This window comes from Astatotilapia calliptera, chromosome 20, assembly GCF_900246225.1.
Source record: "Astatotilapia calliptera chromosome 20, fAstCal1.2, whole genome shotgun sequence".
Taxonomy (NCBI): Eukaryota; Metazoa; Chordata; class Actinopteri; order Cichliformes; family Cichlidae; genus Astatotilapia; species Astatotilapia calliptera.
The window spans coordinates 7,149,028-7,165,906 of NC_039321.1; the positions used below are offsets into that span (position 1 = coordinate 7,149,028).

The 16,879-nt window shown below is 38.2% G+C and overlaps 1 protein-coding gene across 1 annotated transcript; it reads right to left on the reverse strand.

Moving 5' to 3' along the window:
* Positions 1–6,552: 6,552 nt before the first annotated feature.
* On the reverse strand, positions 6,553–16,373 carry LOC113013321 (trypsin). Its single transcript, XM_026154133.1, has 5 exons — positions 16,297–16,373; positions 12,731–12,890; positions 9,495–9,636; positions 9,115–9,381; positions 6,553–7,811 (listed from the first exon to the last, which is right to left on the reverse strand). The coding sequence occupies exons 1-5, from the start codon at positions 16,349–16,351 to the stop codon at positions 7,641–7,643; spliced, it is 795 nt and encodes a 264-aa protein (XP_026009918.1). The 5' UTR covers positions 16,352–16,373; the 3' UTR covers positions 6,553–7,640.
* Positions 16,374–16,879: the final 506 nt, after the last annotated feature.

Genomic DNA, 16,879 nt, shown 5'->3' on the forward strand with positions numbered 1-16,879 from the left:
AGATCCCTTACATAAGAAGAGTAATTTAAAATAAAAATGTTCAGTATGCAATTTCACCAATATGGGCTCTGATAGTATTCTATGCATTACCTGCTTATTCACACAAATATTGAATCAACCAATAAATTTGCAGCAATCCAGTGTATGTAGACATTATCGAGATAATCTGCTTAAGTTCAAACCAAGCATCAGAAAGGAAGAGGATTTTAGTGACTTTGAATGTGACGCAGTTGTCAGTGCCAGATGGGCTGGTTGGAGCATTTCAAAAACTGATGATTCACTGGGAGTTTCCCATGATAAAAAGGAAACTGAGCAGCAGTTTCCTGGTTTAAAATGCCTCGTTGATGCCAGAGGTCAGAGGAGAATGGTTAGACTGCTTCAAGCTGATAGGAATAAACAGTAACTCAAATAACCACACATCAGTGGTATGTAGACGACTACCTCTGACACACAACATGCTGACACCCTGCAGCAGATGAACTACACCAGAAGACCACACCGGGTGTCATTCCTGTCAGCTCAGGACAGGAAACTGAAGCTACAGTTCAATATTGGACAGTAGAAGATTGGAAAAGCATTTCCTGATCAAAGTTTGATGGCTGCTTCCAGCATATTAACACAGATCATCTCAGACTGGTTTATTGAACATGACAATGAGTTAGTTCACTGCACTCGAATGGCCTTGTTTAATCTGTGCTGTAATGGACTGAGGCAAAAGGAGGTCCAGACTAGTACCAGTAAGATGTACCTAAAATAATTTTGGAACGTTCATATTAAACATGGTCATAGCTTCAAATAATTAGGAACAAATTCAGTAGAGTCCAAGAATCAGAATATAGAGTCAGAAATGAACATAACAGGCCCCTTTTGCTGCTTGGGAACAAATCTGTCTAATCAAATACTGACTTAGGTACTACAGATATGATATCTATATATACTAAAGATATAGGAGATAAAATCTTAATTTGCTAAATATATAGTAGATTACTTATGAGGGTTGTGATTAAAGAGTAATGTGCAGCAAATATCTGCTATAGTTTTACATTCATTCCATCATGATCAACAGTTAGGAGACTTCAGAAATTCCATAAAATCACAAAGATTCTTTGTTTTCTGAAATATTTTTATAATTAGTTACATTTTTTGTTGTATTCACAACATATTTTTTTTATTTAGTATGTGTTCTATTTGTTTTTTATAGCACATTTCTGTATTTCCTTGTGTTTTCTGTATTGCCACAATGTTTCATTCAACTGTGAAAACATGATTTTAAAAAAAATGTTAGCCGCTATTTAAGCTATTTAAACGAGATCAGAACTCAAAATTGGCTGTCTCATAATTACTCCAACTATTCCAACTATTTATATTTCTCTGAAACTTTCCATTATAGAATTACTAAAGAAAACTACTGGTTCAATAATAATAATAATAATGGCAGATTGACAGAAGCGAGGCTGCCATATCGCACCATCGGACCCTCTGGCCGGTTCAAAAAAGTTATACATATATACAAAATTTCAGTAAATCTATTCCATTATTTTCCACCCAGTGAGTACACATAAAGGAATACACAACAATATACAAGTGATGCTTCCACAAGTCAGTCTATCTTGTCATCACTTTGTAAAGAGGTGGGGGAATAATGTCAGTGTGCTCTGATCTGAAGCTTTGGGGGGTTATCAGCCATATACTCTCAGCAGAACAAAGCATAGCCTCTCTTTGATGGCAGCCCTAAGTTAGGAAACATGATTAAAGTGCTCTACTTTCTGTTAAATTCTCTGAGGGGAAACTTGATAAATCTACTGAGCACTAAAAGGACATGGAAGGGAGCAGAGGCAAGAAAAAAAAATAAGTGGGAGGACTGAAGCAGTAGCTTTTCAAAGTCTATCTCATCATTCAGTCTTTACTTGTTATAAGAGCAGAGAAGCATTTTCCTGCCTGCACTCAATAATCGGTTAACAAATAAAGTTATTAAAATGTGTGTGAAATTGTTACACCAAAGAATCTTCTCACAGATTCTTGAAATGGATGAAAACGTGTCTCTCATTCTCTGTGCTAAATGCTTTGCATGAAAGTCGTGGTGCTGTTATTTGCAATTATCATCCAGGTCCTCTTTCTAAATGCTAATCATTTTTTATTTTCCTGCGCCTCAAACCATTTCAGATTGTCTGTCTGACATTTTACATTGTACTTGTGCCTCAGACTCTTTCTGTAAATGTTTCCACTTTGTCTGAGTGAACTAATTGATGTGTGCAGCTGAACAGATGTCTTTTGTCTTAACGTTTGTGCATTATGTAACCACGATAATCCCCCACATCTAGGTGGTATAGGCAATTTGATGATGATGGGCAGCTACACCTGCAGTGTTTTTCCCAAATCGCAATAGGCCTGCACTGTAGAGTTTTAAAAATGCACACTCACACTGCAGGCTCACTGTAAGACACTGTATTTATATTTCAGAGGAAAAAAGTGGAAAGACTCATTTTATATAGGATATATTGAGCCATTTAGAGCCATTTGATTACATGAGGGTGTATTTCCTGCTCTTGTCATTCAGTATAGCACATTCCTGACTCCATAAACTTTGAGAGTTTTTAGTATTCAGGTCTGCTCTCCCAGGTGTGTACTGCCAAAGCTGTCAGGATGCGACACTTGAGAAATTCATCACCATTTAGCTCCAAACACTTTTCAAAGAAACAGCCCATATTTTAGGTGGTTGTAAAATCTCCCAGAATATCAGCAGAAATATTAGCAGATCTCATTTAAATGAAGAATTCTGCCTTCTAAAAATTGTGTAACCATAATCAATAACTTATTTCCTATAATAGCTAATGGCTCACTCTTAGGTGAACCATTAGCTATTATAGGAATCATTAGAGGCTTCTCTAAACAACTAACTCTCCCAGAGCTGTATTTTGTAGAGTGGAAGTAGTCTGAACTCGAGCGGCTCATTCAGTCACCCAGCCTACTCATTATCCAGTGAATCTGTGCTCCTGTTCAAGACCAGCATCTATTTTTGGTACCAAATAGAATGTTATCACTATAAGAAGCAACTATGAGAGAATGCCTGACTGCACAGTAATAAAGGCAGGCTATTTTCTGATAGCCCCTCTGTCCGTGTCTGTATATAAATGTTTGCACATTGTTGTAACGATTATCCTGTATAAAATAGGGGGGAAAAAACATAATTCAAGCTTTGCCTCTGAGCCAATTATTCCATCTTCTGCATATTTTACACATGCTTCTTGTCCCAGATTCAAAAAAGCCCCCTGGCTGAAGTCATGTTAAAGAATTAAGGAGAGATTTATTTATTTTTAAATAAAGTATGAACTGTCTTCAGGGTCAAAAGAGAAAGAAAAGAAGAAGAAAGAAAGCCAAAAGAGGTTGTTTTTGAAGTTGAGTGACTCTGGTTTTGTTGAGAGGACTGCACAATAATCCCGTCACGTTTTCATCTCAGCTTCTGTCATGGCTTGAAGCTTCCTGGCATCCCACTGAACTCGAACAGTTGTCTGGCCTCCAAGACTCTGCACCTGAGCAATAATAAGTACCAGGAACATTCAGGTAACAAAGGCTATTCCTGTGCTGTTCCTTCCCCCTTCTGCTTTTTCCATCTAATAGAGGAGTACTAGCAATGTAAAGACACCTTTCAGAACTTTTACTTTTTTAAATATACATAATAATTTAAATTCAGAAAGATGATGTAACAGGTTTAAGTGCAGACACAACACTTCAGAGGAAAGGCTTATTATAATCAGAGAGGAGGCGAAGAGGAGGAAGTGCCAGCAGGCCTGAACCTCATCTGTTGTTTTTCTATTCATTATGCTTTAATGATCAAATGCCCCCTGGTGGTTCAGATAAGTCATGTGCATTTTAAAACCTCTGTCATCTCTTATAAATAGCTACGTTTTTTTTTTCTTTTCTGTTGTGAGTTGTTGCGAGTTCCTCTTATCTGTCTGCATTTATCTTCAAAAAGGTTCCTGAGTCTCAGCAATAGGTCCAGATAGGACAGTGCATGCATGCATGGCTCAAGACTATCACTGGGTTGCCAACAGTCACATTTCTGCCAAGTCTTTAAAATGTTCGTGATTTCACAATAGTGACACAATTACAATGTGTAAAATATCACTATTAAATGTCAGCAGATTCCATACTGCAGTCAACGTAATTCTGTTTTCTTAACCCTCCCAATTCAAATGCATAATCACAGCTATGGTGGATGCTGTAGGACAAGCAAATCTGGCTGCCGTTCATCTGTAGAGAATTCAGGCTGTCACTTCTGTTTTTCATCTCACCTGTCAGGTGCCCACATATTTTTATAGTAGTGGAGGCTGTAAATCCTTGTGAAAGGAATAGATGAGTCGATAAAGTTCACTTTTCTTTAATGACAGCAATAATGAGCTGAGTTGTTGAAGAAATTTCTGTCAGTAAATGCTGCTGTTTTTGTCACTGTTAGCTTCTGTTAGCCTCTGTTAGCCGGAATTAGCAAAATTTTCTTTAAAGTTGATCTAACATTGTTGGACTCGCACACTTAGCAAATAAACTGTCATATGATGTGACAGTGTATCCAAACTGTTTATCAGAGATAAAGCTTGAAACGTGAGCCAAACATTAGCTAGCATAGCATTAGCTTATAGCCATCTGTTTTTGTTTAGCAAGCTCATTTGTAACTGTTCAGAGACAGGAGAGTTGCATGCCTAATCTGCTGACAATAAGTAATTGCAACAATATTGAGAATAAATAAGCATATAACATTATGAATCATACTAAGAAACTATGTAAATGGGTTTTTTTAACGAACAATAAATGATCTAAACACAATTCAAGGGTGTATAATCTTGTTTGCAACACTAATAGTCATGAGGGATGCCCAGATGGGGTTTGTTAAAATGTAATTAGTAAGCTTGGTATACAGTAAACTTTGTATAAAGGTTTCTCACTCAGTGTAAATTATACATGACAAAGAGCACATACAATATAGTAGTTCATGAATACAATGCGGGAGTTATTCTAATGGCCACGGGTGTCACTGGTAATAGTTTTCTGGTAGCTTTCCAGTTAAATTCTGAACAATGCTCCTTTACTTACCTCTATACAAAGAATCATATTATCACCACTTACCACATATCAGTACATCATCCCATCCCCAAAACTGCACATGTAGAACTGTGGTTTTAAAATCAACTTTGCTTTTCAGTTGTTAGAAAATAATGGATGCTGTCGACCTAGTTTGAGTAACAGAGGCCATTATCATTGTAAAACACGTTTTGTGTTCCCAGCAGATTAAAAGCCCATTGGGAGAAAATGCTTAGGGAATGGTCACAATATGTATAGCTCAGTTAATAGCTTTCTGTGAAACCCATTAAAGTACATTTCTTTTTGTGACCTAGCGTGCATATAAGGAGCTTAGGATCAATCATGTCAGGTGATATACCCTAACACTCCTGAGTGTGGCTTTCTCATGCAAGAACAAAGGGAATAAGCCTTTGTGTAACCAAGCCTGGACCAGCCATGAAACTAGAGCTCCCTCTAAAGTAGGCCATCAAGTATTCATTCTGCTGTGATAAGCCAACACCTATCAGGTGTGATGCAGTCTGTACTGATTTCACCTGGCTTCGTGATGGCTCGCCCTTGCGGGAATCTCTGCTGGTGAGGAGGAGGAAGGAGTCCAACGACTGGCTCCATGCATATTTCATGAAGGTATTCCAGTTTTAGGGTAATTCTTCTGTGGCTTGAGTAAGGCTAATGACAAGCAGCCAAGCTTTACACTCCATATCAAATGTGATTGCTGTAGTTTTAAATAATTTATCAGTGTAGTGGCTTATTAATTGTTCCCCTGCAGAGGCTTTTACTGACTTGTACAAGTGACATGGCATGAAGAGTTGTGAGTTATCTATCCGAAAAGCCCATGTAATGCGTTATTGAAGGTCTCCACTTAACTTAAGGCTGATGGCTGTAACATTTACTGTGTAAATGCACACACAGACGTTAGGCAGAGAGTGCATGAAAAAAAGGATGATTAGTAATTTATTGAAGTTTAAAAAACAGAAAAAAAAACATTGCAGTTTATGCAACTACATTAAAACAGACCATGAATATATCATGTCAAATTGGCAGTGATCATTTTCTGACTAATAGAATTTCAGTCTGAAAACACAGGCTGATCACAACACGGACACACACAGCACGCGTTACAATTGAACCAGTGGATTCTTGAACTTAAAGTAAGCATTATTTTAATTTTCAGTTCAAATTTGGATTCTTTTCATAATTCATTAATTTTGTAATGCAAATATCATAGAATAGTACAAATTACCCACCAGTTTCATCTCTAAACAGTTGTTTTAATGTGACTAACCTACAGATGATCAGATTTTCACGGAACAATATACATATATATATATATATATATATATATGTATATATATATATATATATATATATATATATACATATATATGTATATACATACATATATGGGAAATACATTTTTAAATGATTTCTGCTCACATTGAACAGATGTTGTTTTTTACTTATACATTTTGACTCAGTAAACTCAGTTCCTGCTGTTGTTTCTATGACTCATGAACAAGCTAAACGACTTGTGATGTTACAGTAATAGCCACAATATGCTCAGTTAAATGTAAGCATGCTTTATTTACAGCATTTCATATGTTTTGAGCTCATCCAGCCAAAGGACCGATGAGCATATGTGATAGCAAAGTGTCCACAAAGTATCTGTCTATCTCACCGGAGTTCACAAGAATTGTTGATACTTCCTCTGTATTTGTCAGAATATACTCAAACTTACAGCGCACACAATGATCCCCTAATTGGTCTTCACCCAAAGTGTAACCAAGGTTTAGGTCATTTTTATAATTTTACAGGCACTGTCATTTTCACAACGTTGCTACTCCTCCTATATTATTGATCATATTTTAGTGAAACATGAGTAATTTGTCCTCGATATGACTGTGAGCTTTCTTGACTTCTTAAAGGATTTTAGAACATAAACTGTGATGTATCATGACTGAAAGATAGCATCATGACTATGTTTTTCTGTTGTTCTCTTTTCCACGAGACTCTGAAGGATTTGGCACCTCAATCGTGACGCTGTGGAAATGTGTTCAACGTGTTCTGCTTTGCCTGAGAGTATTGGTGGATTCCACTGTATTTCTATTGTTTATGAGTTGCCTAAAATAGATCAGCAGCTGGCAAACTAAATGTAAAACTCAAAAATGGTTGCCCATTGTTTCTAGCTTTTGACTGACACAACATTTACTTGAGGTCAAGCAACAACCGCTCAAGAACTAGGTGAACATTTTGGAAAATTGCCAGATTTGCTTCGTTGCCAATAGTGAGAAGAAACTGACAATGCTCTTAACTTTTTACCTGCTGGAAATATTAACAAGTCACGTGCAAGACTTAAAAGTGCTTGGAGGTTTGTTTTGTTACCCTTGACAGGCCCCACACTGTAGCCTCATATAAAGGCACCCTTTTTTATCCAAATTTGAGCAAGAAAGCAAATCAAATATTTTCCTAAATATTCCTTTAACACATGGGCATACACTCAAATGTGCATGAAGGGCAAAACAAGCCTAACTTAGGTCACATAAGGCAACAGTGAAAAGTTGCACTGGGCTCTAATTCTTGTTGCATCTGCTGTAGTAGCTAAATATGGTGTTGTCTATCCACCTGCGGAACTTGGACACAGCAGTGTAGACTCCAGGAAACTGAGCATCAGCACAACCTTTCCCCCAGGACACGACACCATAGACCCGACCATCGCAAACAAGTGGACCCCCCGAGTCCCCCTGATACCACAGGATGGAAGAAAACATTAGGGATGACATGTTAGGCTACGGATGTCTTTACTCAAGTCTTTACTAATTACTCAACAAGAAACTTAAATATCTCTGATTGATATTCTATGACTTGCTCTGTAGTTCTGTAGCCAGAGCCTTAAATAATTTTCTTGGGCTGTAGAGCGGTAGCTGCCTTTCGCTACCAGTAAATTTTCTTTTACAAAATGTAATGTCCTTTTTTTTTTAATGACTAAATAAATGAAGATGTAGAACAATATTACAGAAAACAGTCTGATAACTTTCAAAATGCTGTTATGCAGTAGCCTAAAAGTTGCAAAAAAGAACACACAATATTTTAGACACTTAAAGTATGCCTTGCAAATACAAATACTCTGCAAATGCACTTTCTGAGACAAGCTGAAATAAACTGCAAGCCAAATTGACACAAGGTTAATTTGAGATTTTTTATGAAAATCAAAAAAAGGGAGAGATTTATTGACAGCAAGAGCAATGGAGTCCTATGCCTGTATTTTTTATTTTTATATCAAACTTTACCCAATGGATTAGTTTTTATACAAGATGCAGCTTTATTGTGAGCTTTATTGTATGCAGAAATACAAATACATATGCATAATATGTGTTTTTCATTCTGTCCTTACCTCCAATGCCCATTTCTAATTACAAAGTATCTACTTTTAGCTGCTTCCTTAGTCGCAATGGGTCACCAACGGGATGCCCTCCCTGATGACAAAGATGATCCCAAAGGCATATCTTTTCCTCCCTGGCGATTTTTCACTTGCTAAGCGAATGTGTAAACTATTAAACTATGTAGCCATTTAAATATAACTAATATTTATTTTGAGGTACAAGCTTCAGATATCAGTCTCTTGTCTCATGGAAGCAGCTAAGAGTTTGGGTTCAATGCATATACCATGGCCTGTTGCAGTAACTTAAGGAATGTGTGTAATTAAATGTGTGAGTTCTCTTGGCCTTAGTTTTTTTGTTTTGTTGTATCTCTGTTACTTTCTTGCCTTCGTGCCTAAAGCCTTCCATAAAATGCTTCCTCTTTTTTTCCCCTTCTTTCTCTAAACGGCCAGAGAAAAGATTCCAATTGTTTGGCATCAGAGGCAACAATCCCTTAATGTTATTACTGGGATTCCCCCACTTATCTTGTGGGTTGCAGTATGTTGAACCATATGGCATACCTGTCATAGTGAACTGGTGCTACGTAAATAAAAAATGACTTGAAAGGTGCTGTAAAACTGTTGCCATGTTCATATCCTGAATTTTAAAAAAGCAGAGATGCTCTTACCTGACAGGCATCTTTTCCACCAAGACTGTAACCAGCACACAGCATGTTTTCTGTGATGTTGCCACTAAATGACTCACTGCTGTTACATTTTTCTGTGGAGACAATGGGGAGCATTACAGTTCGGAGGGTGGAGGGGATCGGGCCTCCGCTGGGATTTGTGTATCCCCAGCCCGACACACGACACAGTCTGCCCTCTGCAATGGGGGCGCCCTGTCTGGGCAGTAGAGTGATGGAGACGTAGCTGTTCAGATAGAATGGAGCCCTCAGCTGAAGAGATTGTAGACAATGTGATGAGTTAGACACAAATGAAGCAACATGGTTTAAATAAATAAAACTAAATAAAATAAAAAGAAACTAAATAAAATCAATGTATTATGTACCTTAATAAGCATAATATCACAGTTGTTTGTGATTTTGTTGTATGAAGGATGTGGCACCAAAATGTGGGGAAGGATTTCTTGCTCTGTGCCCTCATATATAGAAAGAGAGTAGTCTCCTCCAACAATCATCATATTTTTCACCCTGTTGATGAAAATATGAGAAATTACATCTTCTGGGTCAAATGTCTGTAAAAGAAGATTTAAGATAAGATAATATAAACTTTTATTAGTCCCACACATGGGAAATTTGTTTTTATCACGGCAGAAACTGGACAATACAAAGTTAATAGCAGCAAAAATTAAGAAAAACAACAGAATAGAATAAGATCAAATAGAATAAAGTACTATACAAAATAGATTAAAATACTATGTGACATCAGAAAATTGCACTTGGTATTATTGCACATTGGGGAGACTAGGCGAAGGCTACCATGTCATATTAGATATATGTGTGTGTGTCTGTCTGCACGTGTGTGGTCATCTGCAAAGTCTTTCTGCTTGTAGAGTCTGACAGCAGTTGGAAGGAAAGACCCGCGAAATCTCTCCGTCCCACATCGTGGGTGCTGCAGCCTGCCACTGAAGGAGCTGCTCAGTGCTGTCAGAGACTTCTCCATGGGGTGGGAGATGTTGTCCAACAGGGATGACAGCTTAGCCACCATTCTCCTGTCACTCACCACCTCCACTGGGTCCAGGGGGCATCCTAGAACAGAGCTGGTCCTCCAGATCAGCCCGTTCAGTCTCTTCCTGTCCCCAGCAGAGATGCTGCCGCTCCAGCAGACCACACTGTAAAAGATGGCAGAGGCCACCACAGAGTCATAGGTCTTCAGGAGTGGGCCCTTCCCTCCAAAAGACCTGAGCCTCTGCAGCAGGTACAGCCTGCTCTGCCCTTTTCTGTAGAGAGCACTTGAATTGTGAGTCCAGTCCAGTTTATTGTTTATTGTACACCAAGGTACCTGTAGCTATCCACAGCCTCAAAGTCCAAACCTTGGATATTTAGTGGTTGCAGTGGAGGATGTTTGTGCCTGCGGAAGTCTACCACCAGCTCCTTGGTTTTTCTAGTGTTGTTCTGGATGTAGTTCTGCTGGTACCAGTCCACAAACGCTTGGGTGACTTCAATGTACTCTTTGTCGTCCCCATCAGTGATTAGGCCAACTATTGCAGAGTTGTCAGAGAACTTCTGCAGGGAGCACTGGGTGGAGTTGTGAGAGAAGTCTGCAGTGTTGATGGTGAAGAGGAGCAGAGCCAGAACCGTTCCCTGTGGGCCCCCCCCGTACTGCAGACGACCCTGTCTGACACACAGCACTGATTTCTCACATACTGTGGTCGGTCGGTGAGGAAGTCCAGTGATGGTCCGCTCCTGAGTTGTCCAACTTGTCCTTCAGGACTGTGGGAAGAATGATGTTGAAGGCACTGGAGAAATCAAAGAACATGATTCTCACAGTGCTCCCAGAGGTCTCCAGGTGAGAGAGGGAACAATGCAGGAGGTGAATGCCATAAATCATGTAATGGCGCTTTTCGTTTTCTTCTGTTTATTTTTTTCTCATTTTCTCTGCATGCACTCTGAAAACCTCTACAGTTATATCAACACAGGCAAGCTGATTTCTTTCAACTTTTTTTCTGTAAATAAGTCATAAATGCAACAGAAGCCTAAGGTCTGTAACTCTGATCTATGACACTGCCTTTTATCACAGGTATAAAAGACATTTTGGCATGTCACATCAAGAAAACCACACATATAAGCATAACAATGGGCGACTGCCGAATCTTTTTCACCTACTCCAGTTTCAGCGTCAAGATACTTTACATGCTGGCTGCTCTTAAATAAAACAGAGTAACTGTTCTTCTTAATAGTAACAGTTGTAGTTTTACTACAGTGACAAATCCAGATCTTGGAGTTGGAAAGACCTATTGAGTTTTATGCTTAGGGGTTTACAATAACATAATAAGGGGAGGTGCACAGGTGTATTTGTGTTAAAGCTGGCTTTGATCCATTTGGGTGTTTCCTAGTAAGCTATGCCAGTAAACTAGCATGCACAATCCAAGTCCCTGGAACATGGACACTTAACTGGAGTGTGACCCTATATTAGGGTTATTATTTACAGAAAGGCTTTTCCTGTTGCAACATGGTATATTATATGGAAACAAACAGTAATGACACCCTTTAGCTTGAAACTTAATCATTTTTTAAAAAATGGTGGCAAATAGTGATATAACACCTTTTGCCAAATTGCACAATCAGCAGTTAAACAACAACGTGTAGTTGTGTTTTTTGGCTACGGTTCACAAACCCAAAACAGAGGTAAGAGAAAATAAATGAGTAGTTGATAACTGGTACAAATAAACATGGTAAAGTCATGTTTTGTTGCCTGTAACACTGGAATCATTTTCCTGATGATATTAAACAGTCCTTGCGTCCAACTTTATCCAGGTCTCAACAATTTTCTTCCTTATATAAATTTTACCTACTCCAAACATACACATCATACACAACATCTTTTTAGCTGTAGAAGTGATTTTTTTTCATCCATCCATCCATCCATACATACATACATACATACATACATACAAAAAACCCCAAAAAGATTTTTTAAAATTTGTCATTAATGAAGACATTTACATTTCATTAAAATCTGGTTGCTAACATTAAATTGGAAGTCTGGGAGACAGAGCTGCCTTTCTGCTGATATATTAATAATTAACTGCTATTAATGCAATAAAGCTTTTTGACATCAGTTGCAACTGTTTGTTGATAGGGAAATAGGCGATACTGACATTTGGAAACTGTAATTTATCAGTTTGCTGATTTGCTGCTAAAACCTTGGAATATGGAATGGGCACAGAACATTGTCTACAAATATTGCTTCCTTATCTTCAAATTGTTTGCAATCTAAATAAAGTATTCTGATCGGTCGTCATGATCTGTGTCAGATTTCAGTACAACAAAGCTCCATTGTTATGGTGCGCTTTTATCGTTGCCATTAGCTTTCTTTCAATCAGGATAAGCCACAGATCTGACTGTATGATATGAGTTGAAATTACAGGATTGAGAAGTCAAATTGAGGCTATCCTATATCAAGAGGCCTTTTCTTCCTTACAAAAAGTTAAATCTGAACACAAAGACATGGGGTTTTGTGTGATGTGTGACTGATTTTAAAACTCAATCAAGTCAACTTTGCCTTAAGTTATAGAACTTTTTTAATCCATAGGGGTAAATCGACAGGAGAAAATTAGCTCACCCGATGTTACAGTGTGCTGCTGTGACTACCCAGTGCTTATTAATCAAGAAACCCCCACAGAAGTGCTTTCGTTCCAATGTCTGTATCGACACAATATACTTGATGGAATGTGGAACCGGTGCATATCCTCCCACTATTCGTTCCTCTCCAACATTCTGACCTGCAACACACAAGCAATGACAAATTTCAGCTCGGATTAGATTTAGAGAAAGAAACACACAGAACAGTCCATAAGGTGTTGGTGTAAACCACACTGAGCTAACTCAGTTGCTCTTTTTTAGTACCTTTACAAGATCAGTGCAAACTATTCAGGTCATAAAGAAAACCACAGAGGATTTCACCGCACAGTTGCTTTGTGGCTCAGCAGATCAATGAAAAGCAATCTCATCTCCGAAGTACTTCACACTGGCTTAAGTGAGGATAGATCTGACTGCCTGTTTGGTGTTTAAATGAGTTTGAAGGTAACACGTTAACTCAATTTGGACCGGATCTGATTAGCTCATAAACAGAATCAACCCTCCAAAGGACACCTGGGCGAAACACAAATAGAAGGCCTGAACTAGCCCACAATCTATCTCAGTCTGCCTAAAGGAAAAGGAGAACACCATCAGTTTGGACGTCTCCAAAATGCTGCCCACGACCACACTCAAGGATAAGCTGAGTATAGCTGATACTGGAGTAAAACTAATTCTAATTGGAAGCTGTGCTTGTTTGGGAACACTCTTTGGTGTTTACAATGCTTCTGCCCCTGACTGAGCTGCTCAGTTTTATATTTTTTCACTTCGTGTATTTGTGGCTTTAAATGCTGCTGAGGACACTGCAATCACATCTTTTCCCTTGGACCTTGAAGTTTTGAATAATGTGAGGACAAATAAGATGAAAAGAACTCACAGAAGCACTGTACAGCGCACACACAGAGACAGATTTCAGCACTTACAGAATTTAGAGCAAATTTTCTATCATGGATTGTAACTTAAAATTAAGTGTTTGTATTCTTGGTCAAGCTTGCTGGTTGTGTTAATGGGGCAATGTATTAAATATGTCTGAGATTAGTGAACAGCCATTGTTTTCTGCATCACCTTATCATTATCTCATCACTGTGGAGAAAATTTCCTCCACTTTTTTACAACATAGCTTTAGTTCACTGAACTGTGTGGCAATCACTTTTGCACAGCTGTCTCATTTAGGTTAAGGTCTGCACTTTGACTGGGCCATTGCTACACCTTGATTTTTGTTTTCCAGTTATTCTTTTGGAGACTTGCTGCTGTGCTCAAGATCATTGCCCTGTTGCATAACCCAGTTTCACTCAAGCGTTAGCTGTTGGACAGATGGCCTCATATTTAATGCTAGAATACTTTAGTATACAGTGGAGTTCATGGTTGACTCAGTGACTGCAAGGTACCCAAGCCCTGTAGCTACAAAACAAAACAGAAAAATCCATCAGCACACCATCATGGGTTTTTGCAGTCTGTACAGTGCGCTGTCGGATCACTTCTGATTTATTGTCTTAATCCCTATGGAAGCAGTAAGAGTACAGATATTTTTAAAATGTTTAAAACTATCTGTTCCACATCATATTATTGCAGCATCATGTTATTATTAGTGTTTGATGGGTTTAAAAGCTACTTCGGCCTTCAAAATTGTCATTTGAATAGTTAGGAGCAGTGTAGTGGTGCAGTTGTTAGCATTGTTTCCTCACAGCAAGAAAGCCCCAGGTTTGAAATGCACCATCTGTCCAGGGCCTTCCTATGTTTTTCTTGTATCTGCATTGTCTCCACATACTCCAAAGACATGGAGTTAGTGGGGTTAGGTTAACTCGTGATTCCAAATTGCCCGTAGGTGTGAGTGCGAGAGTGAATGGTTGTCTATCCCTGTTAGCCCTGCAACAGGCTGGCGACCTGTCCTAGCCTTCCTCTTGCCTTATGGCATCCGGGATGGGCTCCAGACCCTGAATTGGATAAGTGCAAGAGAATGGAAGGATGGGTTTACAAGCAAGGCCAACTAAAGCCTTGGTGTGAACCCAAAGGTTCATGACAGAACAAGTCTAGACTATTCGTAGACATAGGATCATTTCTTTGAAAGCGTTTAATAATTAGTGCTTTCTTGTGTTTTTCTGTTTAATTACATTCAAAATTGATCTCAAGTGGTTCATAAATGAGTCTCCAAATTGTCAGTGTGGTGTGGAGATATGTTATATTTTACCAAAAGATTAGATAATTCTATAGTCTTATAAGAAGTGACACTTTGGTACCAAGTTAGTGTCTGAACTACCCAGGGAACTATCAGGGAAAGCTTTGATGCAACCTTTTTCACTCGAAAATATAATTTTGCCTAATAGATAATAGAAAGAGAAAAATGTGAATACCTAAAATATTTGAATTATAATGACTTTAGCAATTTTACAATGTTGAGCTACGACCCCACATTTTCTAAAATGTTCCTTAAGGCTCACAAAGCATCTATATGGCAAATATTTGAAAATTAAACAATGAAACCAAAATTGTAGATCACAGTAACCGAGAGAACCTTTAGGCATGGAAATGCTTTCATCTAACCACAGGCTATAATTAGTAGCTGGGGTGGATCTTAACAACAAAATGGTAACTCTATAGGCTACACTACACCCAGCAGTGACTGCGTGTGAGGTTAACACACATGTGGGTGTATCAGAAAGCATTATGCAAGATCATGGAAGTAAACATTTTAAGATTGGGTTTCTTTGAGTGTTTTGTCTCCTAAACTGTAACTAGAAATAGAAGAAAATTGAAAAGATTAAGAAGATAAGATTAAACAGTGATAAACTACAGTTTTTTCTTTTTTTAAAGCTCAGGTTTGGGTAAGTCTTAAACCATTATCCAAATGATATTTTATGCTGCTTCTTCTCAAATCACAGACCTGCTCAAGATCTTTATCAGAATCTCCTTTTTTGGTGTCTTTGTGACATAATTTCCAGGCACAAAGGCAGGTGTTGGCCACAATTATTTATTGTTATTTGTGTTGTTAGACTGAATCTATTGTTACTGAGGTTTCAAGTTCAATTCCTTTTCAAAAGCCCTGTGTCTCAGGAAGATGTTTTGGCTGTAACAGTTTACATGCTACAATATGAAAGTATTTATCATGTAATAAGAACCATTTAAATTTCATTAAAAAGAAGAAAAGAGTTTTAAATGAAATGATTACCTGTAAATAAGAACAGTTATTTTAACAAGAAAGCAGTCATGTGTCTTTTTTACTGTGAAATATGATCATCTTTTAAGATTAACTCAAATTAATGTGCACATTTATTTCTTCCTCTCCCTGCTACCCAGATGGAAATGGCTCTGAGTCACAATTTTTCTCTTCACAGATCATCAGAACTGCAAGTGCACAGCTAAAAGGGATGTTTTAAAAATGATTAGAAGGCATACCCTAATGCTATATCTCATGCATTTGCAGCACATCCTAGAAGACACCCAGTCTACTTTTGTTTTCAGAATGTTAGCCCATCACAACATCACAACTTTCACTTTGTTCGTTATGATCATATTTTTGTGAACTTTAAATTGGAGAAAAAGAAGCTTACTCACAGTTTACAGCCAGGACTTCCAACAGTATACAAAACAATAAATATGGCTGGTCCATAGTGAGACAAAGGGCAGCACAGTCTACTTGCAGCGAGAGGCTTAACCTGTGTGCTACTTGTCTGATCTTAGGGGGAAGGCATCTCACCTGCACTCTCAGGTTTCTTATAGTTTCTGTTTCCGTTTCCATGGTCACCACTTTATCCTAGACCGATTTATAATTGAAGCTCCATGGCACAGTTGCTTGACTCACCTCTTCCATGACCCACAGAAACTCACCCAGTTTATTGTTGACATTTTAAGAACAGCTTGATCAGCTGCTATGAGCTTGTTCAGTTTTAGTCATGTATTATTTAACAGCTACTCTGATGATTTAGCCCTGTCCAATATAGCATCCCATAAGTCCACATGATTGAAGCTCCTAATGTGGCTCAGATTGGCTTCTGTCATATTAAATGAGGAAAGATTCAGTATGCGTCTTTACCATTCATGAGAGTCTCCCTGCACTGATATCTCCTGAAAGGATTAATGAGGCTTTTGACCGAAGTTGAGCAGCATAAGCTTTCGTGTCAGACCAGGTCAAATAAGC